Source organism: Anastrepha obliqua, chromosome 3 (genome assembly GCF_027943255.1).
Source record: "Anastrepha obliqua isolate idAnaObli1 chromosome 3, idAnaObli1_1.0, whole genome shotgun sequence".
NCBI lineage: Eukaryota > Metazoa > Arthropoda > Insecta > Diptera > Tephritidae > Anastrepha > Anastrepha obliqua.
Window position 1 is genome coordinate 4,729,549 of NC_072894.1, and position 14,578 is coordinate 4,744,126.

General features: G+C 38.7%; 1 protein-coding gene across 1 annotated transcript; it reads right to left on the reverse strand.

The window, feature by feature from the left end:
* Positions 1-13,734: 13,734 nt before the first annotated feature.
* On the reverse strand, positions 13,735-14,375 carry LOC129242483 (uncharacterized). The gene is made up of 2 exons (XM_054879146.1): positions 14,262-14,375; positions 13,735-14,187 (listed from the first exon to the last, which is right to left on the reverse strand). The coding sequence occupies exons 1-2, from the start codon at positions 14,286-14,288 to the stop codon at positions 13,783-13,785; spliced, it is 432 nt and encodes a 143-aa protein (XP_054735121.1). The 5' UTR covers positions 14,289-14,375; the 3' UTR covers positions 13,735-13,782.
* Positions 14,376-14,578: the final 203 nt, after the last annotated feature.

Below are 14,578 nucleotides of genomic sequence, written 5' to 3' on the forward strand. Positions count from 1 at the left end.
CGCGAAGCTTGTGACAAGTTAGTTAAATGCACTCTTGTCGCTCGGCTATTGACTGGCTGTACTAGATACATTTGCGTATGTTGTAGGGATGTCAATACCGAGATTTTAATTTTAAGCAGCATAGGAAATGAAGGTGGAATAATCACTTTTTATAGGAGAAAATGCAACACTAACTTTATGGATATGTTTGGCCGTTTTTGATTTGGTTTTCTCCTTAATATAAATATCGATACATGCATGCGTGTGTACGCCTCTTTTGAAAAAAGTTACACTCCTTTATATGATTTTTGATTTTAAAACAAATAAATATTTAATGAAGTCTAATACTTTCTGCGGCCGCCGTAGCCGAATGGGTTGGTGCGTGACTACCATTCGAAATTCACAGAAAGAACGTCGGTTCGAATCTCGGTAAACACCAAAATTAAGAAAAAACATTTTTCTAATAGCGGTCGCCCCTCGGCAGGCAATGGCAAACCTCCGAGTGTATTTCTGCCATGAAAAAGCTCCTCATAAAAATATCTGCCGTTCGGAGTCGGTTGGAAACTGTAGGTCCCTCCATTTGTGGAACAACATCAAGACGCACACCACAAATAGGAGGAGGAGCTCGGCCAAACACCCAAAACGAGTGTACGCGCCCGTTATATATATAACAGGTGGCGCTAAAGTAATCCTCCTATCAGAAAATGCTATAAATTTTGCGATTGGCCCCTAATGTCAGTTCTGTTTTGACATTTGTGTAGTAAACACATGCGAAATACACGTTAATAAACAATGTTACGCTACACTGCTCCAGAACGCGGAATATTGCTGACTATTTATTTGACCAATAATCGGTCGGTGACTTTGGCACAACGTGAATTTCGTCGCAGATTTCCTCGCCGTCCAACGCCTACGGTGAAACACTGCGACGTTTAGCCGCTCGCCTCGAAGAGACTGGTACAACACGAGATGCTGCCAGGCGTGGCAGACCCCAGAGTAGCCGTTCTGCAGAGAATATTGCTGCTGTAGCCGAGGATGTCATGGAAGCGCCGTCGACATCGACCAGACGACGTGCCACGCAAATGGGTATCAGTCGACGGTCTTTACAGCGAATTCGAAGATGTTAGCTGATGACCGCCAATCGCGTCTAACATACGCTCAAGCCATCCTTAATCACCACCAAGAGGAAGATGATTTTTCATCAAAAATAATCATGAGTGGTGAGGCCCATTTCCATCTTAGCGGGTGCGTAAATAAGGGAAATTTACGCTTCTGGGGCACTGAAGTATATAAAACTTTCTGCTTATTCCACTCCGAGCTTTAAAAAATATATACAGTACCGGTACCGTTTTGATATGCTCCATACTATTTGTCAAGTAGATAGAATTAAAGGCTGATCAGATTGGAGGTACTTTTTTCAACAAGGTTGTTTTGACGCATGACTACTGTGAAACTAAATACATAATTTTTTTCAGTATCCATTAACATTTCATCATGGAAGAACTTACGCCCCAACAACAAAAAGTTACAAATCGTATAAATGTATTACGAAAGTCGACGCTCTGTGAAAAGTGTTAATCGCGCGATCAACCCAACTTATGGTGTTCAGTGATGAGGCCTATTCAGACCTTAGTGGCTACGATAATAAGGAAAATTGCCGTATTTGGGCTGAAAAGCAGCCCTAAACCATTCAAGAACAGCCAAAACGATTCAAGAACAGCCAACATCCATTGAAAACAGCCGTTTGGTGCGACCTACGGGCTGGAGGAATCATCGGCCCATATTTCTTCAAAGACGAGGCTGGCGCCAATGTAACAATGAATGGCGAACGCTATCGCGCTATGATACATGACTTTTTGATGCGGAAAATTTAAGGCAATAATTTCCACAACATTTTTTTCCAATAAGACGGCGCTACTTGCCATGTAGCTCGTTAAACAATGGATTTACTGCGTTGTCGTTTCGGTAAGCCATTTATCTTTCGTCTCGTACCAGTGAATTGGCCACCAAGATCCTGCGATATCACACCTTTGGACTTTTATTTGTGTGGGTATGTAAAGTCTAAATACTTTGTGAATAAATCAACTTCGATTGAGGCATTGGAAGCCAACATTACTAAAGTTATTCACGAGTTACCGACGAAAGTCCTCCAGCGAGTCATTCAAAATTGGTGTTTTCAGATGGCCGAATTATGGCGCAGTTTGTGCCAACATTTGTAAGAGATTATCTTAAAAAAAAATCCATGAATGGTTCTACAGAAAAGAATAAAGATTATCCAATCAATGAATTAATCAATTTAAAATCTGATACCTCAAAATTGATTACCTTTACAATTTAATACTGACTAGAACAACAAGTAATCAGCCGAATGAGTCGATATTTCAAAGGTTGGTGGAACAATTTCAAGAAACTGGTTCTATCGAGGATAGAAAAAGGACTGACGTTCTGTTGAGAATATTTCAGCTGTAGCGCAAAGTGTTGCTGAATACCCTTCAATAACGATATCTCGACTTTATCAACAATTAGGCACTCAGGAATCGACTATTTAACGGAATTTTACCTGTTGACCTGTTCATGGTGGACATTTAAATAATGGTTTTGAAGACTTATACCTAAAAGAATCTAAATTTTTAAATGTTTTAGTTTAAAACAGTAGCTATCATAGTTGCGTCGTTTGAAAGACCTTTTACATTTGTTTATTTGTTTTTTAGTTTTTTCCACCGATCATTTTTTGACATACGTTTCGACAGTTACGGGCGGCCGCCGTAGCCGAATGGGTTGGTGCGTGACTATCATTCGGAATTCACAGACAGAACGTTAGTTCGAATCTCGGTGAAACCAAAATTAATAAAAACATTTTTCTAATAGCGGTCGCCCCTCGGCAGGCAATGGCAAATCTCCGAGTGTATTTCTGCCATTAAAAAGCTCCTCATAAATATATCTGCCGTTCGGAGTCGGCTTGAAATTGTAGGTCCATCCATTTGTGGAACAACATCAAGACGCACACCACAAATAGGAGGAGGAGCTCGGCCAAACACCCAGAAAGGGTGGACGCGCCAATTATATGTATATATATTCGACAGTTACGTTATCAGATATGTACGAACCAAATGGGTATAGACTTAACTATTGCCTTTTGTTTTGTTACCATTAAAAAAATTCACTTTAAATAAAATTAAAATTATAGTATTATATAATAATTTAAACCCCATTTATTCAATATTTATTGCATGGTAGGATAAATCTCAAACGAAAATGTTGCAAGTTTTTCGAGTTAAGCTAAATAATTATCATTTAAATACCGAAATAAATCCCGAAACACCCGCTATTTCCCGAAAAATTGAAAATCTGGCTTCCCTAGTAAGTATATACACACACACACGCCCATGCGAGTATGTCTGTGGACTTTTATGTAAACCCATAGTTAAAAGAGAGTTTAGCAAACGATAAACTTGTAAAATTACCAACTAATTTGTTGTTGATGTTGTAAAACAATTAGTTGCGCTACAATTAGTTGGTAGCAGGGGAATAAGTTTGTGCATGCACAAGTAACATGAAAGATCCAGCAGACGGGCTTGCCATATGCCAAATGCTGGCGTGTGGTACCAACTTTATGAGCCTGCTCAGCTGTGCTAATAAAATATTGAGTGCGCGAAACAATGTTTAGAAAATTTAGCTAATCCAGATTTCACTGTGGTGTCTCTCCTCTTGTCTTAACCAGATTTACACCGTGTGCTTTTAACATCAGATTGGCGTCAATAAAAACTGATTGGTAAGTATTCTCAAAATTGTACAGCGCTGCCTGGATGAAAGATACATTTAATGAATTTAAAAGAAGTAACCAGCTCTAGAATCAAATATCCTTCAAAGTTTTATAATATTGCACAAAAATTACAAAAAATAGTTGGCGCATTCGCTGTCATCCGTTCGATAGAGGCCTCTCAGTGGAGACCTAAAGCCCAGGTACAATCTTGCATACTAAAAATTTGAAGTTTGCTTCCATACAACCATAGATCGTTGTGCTCTAATCTCGGTTCCTGAAAGCGTTGGAGTTCCAAGCAGAGTTGAAAGGAAACAAAATTACAATAATCCAACGAGTAGAGCAGCCGTTTAAGCAAATGGCTCAAACCTTGGTGTTAGAGCAGAGTGTGCCAGGTTTTAACGATGCCCCCTTTCCAAAGTGTAAGCCTGTTTTCGGCTGCCCGGCCACTGCAGCGTCTACCACCCGGGGTTTGCAAGGACAATAACAATTGAAGATTAATTCGAAAGATAATCTTTAAAAGGAGATGTATTGACCCTCCGTTGGACACTTTTTTTAAACCTTCGGTTAGGCACGCGGGTCTAGCCTTTTTTTCATCCTTTTCGCAGATCCCTTTTAAAAAGTTATATGCATAAATCGAGGGAAAATTAAATTTTAGGAAGCTACCTCGAAGCTCATGTCGTTAGCTGTAATAGAGATATTTTAGAGATATTTCCGAAGTCGAAAAAGCCAGTCTGGCCAGTTTCGGGTGGCAATCAGAGTGTTAATATTTAGTTAAAGCCGAATGGCTTGTGCCGGACTAGCATTCGGAAGGCTCCTGGTTTGATACCATCTATGAGCATTAAATAACAAATGACATAAATTTTTTTCTAATAACAGTCGTCACCCGGTAGGCAATTACAAATCTCAGAGTGTATTTCTACGACGAAAAACCTCTTCATAAAATTCCATCTGCGCGTCGGAGACGGCATAAAACTGTAGGCCCTTCCATTTGTGGAACAACTTCAAGATGCACACCACAAAGTGGAGCAGAAGCTGGGTCAAACGCCTAAGAAAGGATGTACACTCCGGTAAAAAAGAAGTAGATGACCAGGCTAAAATAGTGGTTTACCTTTAACCTGCGCTAAACTTTCGCCGATCTCTGCTTAATATAGCTGAACAAAGAAGTCTACAGCTCACTAGGGTGCATTTTCATAGAGGCATACAGTTGCTTGCCAAATAAATCTGTACGGTATCGTACGGTCTAATCGTTGGAGCTCCAACACGACATTTCGTACAGGCGTTCTATTTCTAAATGTACCCTTTCAAATATGCTGCAGGAATTTTGAGAAGGAAGAAACGACTTTTCACGGCAAATCAGATGTCAACATAAAAGACTCAATGAGATTCATTAGGGCACACGTTGGTTCAGCAATGGGAGTAAAATAAATATAAATGAAATAACTCAATCAGCCTCTATATTTGGATATTCTCAACAGCCTTGAAACTATATGAATTTCTTTTATATTGCAACTTTCGGTTGCTATAACAGCGTAGCAAGCACTTTTCGACAGATGGCAACCTTAGTCGTTAAATTTCCAACAGTTGAGTTAAAATGTAGATTAGCGCAGATACCAAAATTTCGCGCGGTCTACTTTGTACTACATTTGTCAATGTCATTTCCCTTTAATTCCGGTGCTAACTGTCATGGCATCGCACTTCGTTAATCAAATAAAAAGATAATAATACTATATGGTATTGTAATTGTATGCGTGTGCCGCTTATTTATCATGTGGCGTAATATTTTGTCAACACGCGTCTGCAACATTTCCTGCTGGCAATTATTGCCGCTCCGCTGTAGTAGTACTTACTCTGGACTTAAACGTAACGCAATAAACTTAAGAGCAACCTGTGAAATGGAAGACAGGTATAAATTATTACCTCAACCTTAAGAAACTTAAGGAGCTGTTGATTTTGGGTTTTCGTGTTACATAGATATTAACACTCTATAAGGCTCTCATCACGTCCGCCATATCGTATGACGCAGAAGCTTGGAGCGTTTGAGAGCAAGATTCTGCGCAAGATTTTTGGAGGTCTGCACGCTGCTGACGGCGAGTATCGCAGATCGCAGGCGAAGGAACGTTGAGCTATATGAACTATACGACGACATAGAAAAAACCGTTTTCATCATTTGGTGGCTCTTACCTGTGGTTTTGAACCAGGACACTTCCGAGCAGTAGTCACGCACCAACTGATTAGGTTAAGTTATTAGGTCCCGACTAATTATATTTTCTTCCAAAGAGGAATGGGATAATGTGATTATTGCTAGGGAAAATGATATAAACATCTATACAGATGGCTCAAAACTAGATAACAGAGTAGTGGAGGGGTTTACTGCGATAAACTCGGAGTTAGCCAATCATTTCGCCTACCTGATCATTGCAGTGTATTTCAGGCGGAAGTCACTGCCATAAAAGATGCACTTACGGTAATAAAAACGAGGGTATTATCCACAAATGAAGTCTTCATATACTCAGACAGTCAAGCAGCAATAAAAATCTAAAACACACTCGTCAAAAACAGTCATGGGATGTTTTAAATTTCTAAAGGACGTATCAAAATACTAAAAAATACACCTTATTTGGGTGCCAGGCCAGAGGAATATAGCAGGGAGCTGCAAGGCAGATGAACTTGCTCGAATTGGTACCATACTCGACCTCCAAGCGGATACCCATGCCTTTAGCCACTTGTAAGCTACTGATAGATAGGGAAGTTGGCAAAACCTCTCAACATGCGAACTAAGCAGACAGACATGGCCGAAATGGAACAGCGGTCGATCAAAAAGCTTGTTCAGATTTAACAAAGAAACTATAAGAAATATGATAGAGTTATTAACTGTCATTGTCTGATAGGCAGCCACACTAAAAGGTTAGGACTTCCGTACTTCGATTTCTGTAGAAGCTGTCTAAATACAGAAGAAGAGGAAACTGGCAGTCACGTTTTATGTGAGTGTGAAAGCTTAGCTATAAGAAGGCTTCGCACTCTTGATACCGCATTTTTAAATGATGCAGCTGACATAGCGCATCTAAAATTAACGAAGCTTTGCTCGTTTATTAAAGCTACCGGATGGTTTGAAAAGGAACCCGTAGGGTAATGATAAGTTCCAGTGGTATCACAATGGACCTATGAAAGGTCTAAGTGTGTCATTGCGACAGCCACACCACCTACCTTAGCTGAGGTGGAGCAGGATATCAGGTGGTAGGAGGTTGAGACTACTTTTTGTTAGGCGTAATCAATCAGCTCATTGAAACTGAGAAGAAAAAAATTTTAAAATTGTGTGCTCTTATTTATTTCAATTAATTATCGTTAAGACATATTAAAAGAAAAATTATAAAAAGGTTGTATTTTTATTTTTTTACGGAACCCTATATGAAAACTAATTTTAAAATCTAGACAACAGTTGAAAAGCGTGAAAATTATTATCCGTCGAGAAGTCCATGAAAATCACTTTTTTTGTCAAAAAGTACTTATCTTTTACTCTGTTATTGGTTTTTTAAAATGAATCACTCGCACTTGAATTCTATTTTTTCATCCACTTGCACAAAAGTGAAGTTATTTCGAAATGTCTTAAAACCATAGAGCATTTTTTTGTGTTGCTAAATATATATGTAATGGCTCAAAATAGTTTGAATTAATTTAAAATATTTAATTTGGAAATAAAATTGAATTAAAACTGCAATACCATTGAAGTATATAGGCCAATATAAGGTAGAGGGTTAAGTTAAGTTTACGGCTGGAATAATGGCACTATAAAACTTCAGCAATTCCCACAATTTTGGTGCTCACTGAACCGCTCTAAGCCCAAAGTGTCAATAATTACTGTAAATTAAATTCAAATAAATGCACGAAATATACCACATATAAGTACCGTAATGTCGTGGTGCAAGCGTCCCCGTTTTTCATTTCATTTCAAAACTCAAACTGTCGCGCCTTGCGAAATACCTGTGTATGTATGTTGCTGTTGCTGTATGCTGTTATTGTAATATTCACATGTTATTAAGTGAATTTTTTTGATATTACAATATATTTTCATAACCTTAGTCTACCAGCACTTAAACGCTTTTTATAAGTTAATTAATTTAAATTTGGTTTTGCCCAAACTGTTTTGGGTTACCTAATTTGGTTTATTGTGCTCAATTAAGGGGGAAGCCTGGTTTATAAGGTCAAAAAAATCAATTTTTTTTTTTCGTTTTAAGCGATTCCTAATATATTTCAGAATATTCACACAAAGTTACAGAGCCTAATTCTCAATATTTCCGTAGATACAAAGCCAAAGGTAGGCGAGCGTTAGCTATAGTACAAACTTTATCTTCGTTTCTCGACTTTTCATTTTTATGATTTCTTTGAATTGGCGTACATGAATGAAAAAAAAAAACTAATGAACCTTTTGAAATGAATCATAGCTTGTTCCCTTCAGTATTAAATTCTCTTCTATTTGAACTAACAAAATAGATAAAAAAAAAAATTTCAAGATTTTTATACCAAGTGGAAGTGAATTTTTTTTTTATAGTAAGGCATTTTTTTCTTTAAAACCTCAAAAAAGTTGAAATTTTGGAATTTCTCTCAGTTTTCTTAGTTCATCTAGAATAAAAAATCATGATAATTAGAAATCTATTTGAATTTTTTGCTTTAGATAATAATTACGAGCTGTATCTTGTACGCCAGTTGGAAACTCCAGCGTTGCAGAGCTCTACTAATTTCTATGTTAAAGATTTTTTTCAACTTATTTTAACCAGTACAACAATTTTTTATACTTTTTAAATGTTCATTAAAAGATAGAAAAAACTTTGCAGTGCTCAATTAATTTTTTCCTTAAAAAAAAATTCCAAAGAGATGCAATTTTTAGACCTCATAAACCAGGCTCCCCCCTTAAAGGCCGATAACAGGCAGAGGGTTTCGTAGTGCATGTGTGCATGTATGCAGTTATTGAATAACACTAGACAACATGACTTTTCCTCCCTAACTGACTCTATTATGTAGTAAGACATCTTTCAGGCTGAACTGATGATAATAATAAAAGCCGTGACACTGGTACGGTGTGATGCGATGCCTGGAGATAATATCTACATTTTCAACAATAGAAAGGCGGCGATAAGATCGTTCACAAAGCAGCTCTTAACGCCTCTTAAGGTCTCTTAACGAGCTGGCTAAGTCAATTCACTTAAGGGTCACATGGGTTCCTGGTCATTGTGACATTGGGGGTAACTGCAGGGCCGATAAACTAGCGAGACTTGGCACTAAGGTGACTGATGAATACTCCGACAATGTAATAGGCATTCCCTTACAGGCATGTAAGCTACTTATATTTGAGGAAATTCTAAGACCAGCGAAAGAAAGATGGCGCAATAAAATCACCTGCAGAATCGCCCGATAACTGTGACCGACTCTCAATGCTAAACGCACAAAATCTCTGGTGTGCCAAAATAAGCCAAAGTTTTAGCGCACTGGATTCAGTTATAACAGGGCACTGTCTAATAGTCACACACGTCCAGAGGATGGATGTGCAACCACAATACTTTGGCAGAAGCTGCCTAGATAAGGAAGAGGAAGAGATGACCCCACAACTCCTGTGCCATTGTTCTGCTCTATCCAGACATTTCAATGTTCTACCATTTCAGGTAGACAATTCTTTAAGGAAGATCTCAGTACTTTGGAAATCAGTGATCTTGTAAAATTTCTGAAAAGTTCACACTGGTTTTAGGAGAGATAAGGACAAGCTCCGCACATGGCATGACAATGGACTATAAGTCTGAGTGTGTCAAACAGTGGGCAACCACTTCAAGCTATGTAGGTCTGCTGGGTGTCAAAATGGCACACTTAGAACTGTCGCAGGTCCATTGTGATCCCATTGTAACTTTTTTCTTCAACCTAACCTAACCGAAACTAAACGGAACTGAAGTACACTATGTGCGAAATCATTAGGACCTCCTCTACATGGCTTTGCGAGTGGATCTGTCATCTGTATAGTCACTAAGTCGCAAATCTTAAAAAAACTTCCATAGAAAAGGCTTCACACATACAGATATTTGATCTATTTTGTACATACTTATAAGGGTCCAGCATATAACTTTACGGAATTAAAAATGCTATAAAAAAGAAACTACTCAATATTTTTCCAAACTGTTTTTTTTTATTTTGAAGTACAATTCTTCCGGTTAATAATGGAACACAACTTCAGTCCAATTGGACTTTGTACTGCGTCATACCAAGGTCTTTACGCAAAATTCGTCTCAATGATGTCTCCGAAATGTCCAATTGTTGAGAACGACGGTGAACTGATGTTCCTGGTGGTTCACGAACACTCTCGGCCACAGCAGCAATATTTTCTGGTGTACACACGGTTTTTGGTCGGTCACGCGTTGGTTTGTCAATAAGGAACCCAGTTTTTCTTCCTTTTTTTCGAAAAATAACGCACATACGCTTCATTCGGTGCTTTTCTTCTTCCCATTGCCGTACGTAATTTTCGTACACATTCTACAACATTACCACGATTTTCAAAGGAATGTCGCAATATTTCCCAGCATTCTTTGAGTGTATACACAACCATTTTCGTTTAGCGGAAGAATAAAACTAATTTTCTCTCAAATCAGATGACAGCGGGCCCTATATATACCGCTCAGTTGCTACAAGAGTATCATAATCCACAAATCTAAAAAGTCGGGAAAAAGCGACTTCAAAGTCGTCGCCCGAAGGAAATGCAAAAACATATTTTCATTTAATGAAATACTAGGCACGTGCGATTAGCCACGCGAATAGGTAAATCAATTGGTATGAATAAACCTTTGTTGGTAGAGCGTAAAACCGCGTTCATATAGGCCAACTTTTGCTGCTTCAACTCGTTACATGTGATGGTGACGATCTGTCAACACCCTTTGTATTCTTGTTCTTCTCAATGTTGCTGTTGAATGTGAACCAAAAACTAAACTATTTCAAGGTATGTGAACGCTAAGGGTGACACTTAAATAGAATTCGCAAAGTTGAAGCAACAAAATCTTCCCTGTATGAATGGAGCGTAAAAAAACTTGCCAAATATCTGAAGAGTGATTTGGCAGCATGAAAATAGTGAGTTATACCAGTTTTATGAGGTATAACCACACTCCCTAGCGGCGAAGCTTAATAACTTCGTTTTTGCTTTCACATGCAAATTTTTTGCCAACTGGGCAGAGCAGTAACGAATCGAAAGCGTCTACTGATAATATGTACATACTAGGTTGTTCAATAAGTTGTGCGGTTCGATAAAGGAAGGGCGTTGCTGCTAGCCATTTTTTTTTGTTGTTTTGGTACACTCTTCACATGAACTTATGTGAAGTTTCATTTCAATTTGCCAATCACTATTTCTTTACAAGCCATTTAGTATCAACATGTCACAGTATTTTCTACAAGGCAAAAAATCAAGAATCGTGCAATGATAGTATTTTTATTTTTCTAAAGTTTTTTGCAACAAAAATTTATGAACGTGGGTTGAAAGTGTATAAGAATCTTTCATTATCAATTAGTTGAATAGAAAGATGGGTTGCTGAGTTTAAACGTAGTCGTACACGCCTTGAAGACAATCCATGTTAAGAACATCCAAAAACAGCAACAACACCAGAAATCGAGGAAAAAATATAGGATAACGTATTGGAAAACCGTCGAGTGTCTGAAAGGGATTTAGTAGAAAGCCTAGGCATCTCATTGGTCAGTGAAAGCAATATTTGGACTGAAGTATTGGGTTTCACTGGGTGGCCGCCCTAGCCGAATGGCCTGGTGCGTTACAACCATTCGGAATTCAGAGAGAACGTAGGTTGGAATCTCGGAGAAACACCAAATTGAAGAAAAAGTTTTTTCCTCGACAGGCAATGGCAAATCTCCGAGTGTATTTCTGCCATGAAAAAGATCCTCATAAAAAATATCTGCCGTTCCGAATCGGCTTGAAATTGTAGGTCCCTCCATTTGTGGAACAACATCAAGACGCACGCCCCAAATGGGAGGAAGTGTTCGGCCAAATAGCCAAAAAGAGTGTAAGCGTCAATTTTAGAGATATATATGTTGGGTTTCAGAAAGCTGAGTGCACAACGAGGCCGCATTCGCTAACAATGGAGCATTTTTGAAGGGATAAATTGGATCTTATGCGTCGATTCATCTCTATGGATGAGACCTGGGTATATCACCTCTATCCTAAATTAAAACCAGAGGCTAAAGTGTCGTGTGAACTGCGTTCTTCGGTTCCGAAACGAGTTCGTGTCCAGAAATCGGCCAAGAAGGTGTTACAATCAGTTTTTGGAATTCGAAAGGCATTTTGTTTGTGGATTACTTGCAAAGTAGTAAAATAATAAATTCTGAATATTATTGTAACCTTTTAGACCAGCTGAAGGAAAAAATTCGTGAAAAAATACTCAGTTTGTAAATGAAAATATTTAATTTTTCATCAGGGGAATGCCCAAGAGCATTTTGACAAAAGCTAAAGTTCATGAACTAAATTTCGAATTGTTGGACCATCCACAGTATTCACCAGAGTTGGCCCCTAGCGGCTTTCATTTGTTTCCAGACCTAAAAAAATGCATGCGTGGACGGCGTTTTTCATCAAATGATGAGGTCATAACAGCTGTGGAAGCCTATTATGCAGTGCTTCAGATTCTCACTCCAGGTATGGAATTCATAAATTGGAATCTCGTTGGAACAAGAGTATATTGATGCTCAGGGAAATTATACTGAATAATAAAATGCAATTCAAACAATAAAAATATGTTTTTCTTATCGAACCGCAAAACTTATTGAACAACCTATAGGGCTTTCCAATAACAGGTGTTGTTTTGAATAGCCCACTATTTCGGTAGAAGTCACTTTCAAAGCTGTCATTTTTTGATATTTGATAAGTAGAAACTGCGCCATTAATAAAAATGGAACGGTACACGCTTAAGCAACCCATTGAAATTATTAAAATTCGCTATAAAAATGGTGAAAGTTTGGCAGAGACGATTCATAAAACTCGAACATTTTTGGGTCATCGTGAAGCACCTTGTCGGATCGCAATACAGAAATCGTTGAGAAAATTCGAGCTGTTGGAACAAGTTAGTGATGTGAAGAATAAAACCTGTGCACGTCGCTGAAGAGCAGCCGAAAATGTTGCTGTTGCAGTCGAAAGTGTTGAAGAAAACCCAGGTTTGTCCATTCCTCGTCGTTCTTTGGAATTAGGCCTTCCAGAAACGTCATTGCACCGTATTTTGCACAAAGATTTGGGTCTTAAGGCTTACAAAGTCCAGTTAACACAACAATTCAAGCCGGCTGATCATCAACAACGTCGTGTCTTTGCTGATTGGGTTGTTGAAATGCATGAAAATGATCCGGAATTCCATCGAAAAGTCATCTTGAGTGATGAGGCCCATTTCCGTTGACATCGTCAACAAGGAAAAATGTCGGATCTGGGGCTCAGAAAATCCAAGAGTTATTGTTGAAAAGTCTCTCTATCCTCAACATGTGACTGTTTGCTGCGGTTGATGGGCCGGCGGAGTCATTGGACCTTACTTTTTCGAAAATGAAGCTCGAGCAACAGTTACGGTGAATGGATTGCACAATCGAGAGATGATTAACGATTTTTTATGACCGGAATTGGATGGTATTGATGTGGACAACGTTTATTTTCAACAAGATGGGGTTGGCTTGGCCATGCCACCCGTATAATGAAGGCACTCCAGCAAGGTGAACCTACGAAACGGTGCCCCAAATAGGAAGACGAGGAAAGGGAAGACCACATCTTTCTTAAATAATTCATTAAATCTTTCGGTTGTGTATTGATTTGTAACTGCCAGTAAAGTTTTCAGTAATCAGTAAGAGTTTACTGCTAATGCAAGTGAAAAATTATATTTCTTGCATTTTTACTGCTACTGCAAAGTGCTCATCTGTGGTGCATATTAAGTATTTACACGGTAATTTTTTATCTTTATTTTTTTTTTTTAACTTTACACATTAAAACACTCCGAAATAGGTCTATATCTTGTTTTTGTTTTTTTTAACACATTATTTCATTAACTCGAGCACTCCGCTCCACCAACAACACAAATTTCGGGATTCGATGAATCACATGTCAATCCAGCGGGACAGCTGCCACTGATACTTCGCAACAACGAAGTACTGTTACACTGTGCATATGTTGTTGAAGTGAGGCAGGTGAACAACTTGCTGCCGTCGCAGACGCCACAGATGTTACGTTCCTTGGCACAGTCTGCCACCGCGTCCTTCGAGCAAATATTACTGTCATCGGCGACGCACACGCTCCCATCGGGACAATTGAAGGTCTTCGAAGTGTCTGCGAGTCTATTTGAGCAGATATAGAACGAATTCTCACTGGCACATGCAACGCCATTGGAGCTGCAGGTATGGCATCTGGCCGACACTGGAGAGAATACGAACGCTGCTGCGAAGAGACAGCTCTGTACCGAAAGAAATGGGAAAATTATTTTTGTGCAATAATATTTCTTATAAATTTTGGTTTGCTTTTACTAACTATTGCAAAAACTGTTGAGTACTGCATTTAGAGGGATGTGTGTGCAAAAACGGTTGAATTCAACTAAAATACATTTTTTTCCTGCAGTCCCCTTTATAGGTGTGAAAGCGCCTTGCTTTGGGTGACTACTTCGCTCGAAGGTTACTACGTATGATAGGTAAGACCCGGCTAAAGCAATCAAAACGCTTTGAGTTGGTGTGCAAATAACAAAAAAAAAACACTAATAGATAATAGCGGTTCGTAAATCAAGCGAATCAGTGTGTTGGCTTATCGCTCTTGTTGATCTCAGGGATGAGCAAGATTTATGCTAAACAGCT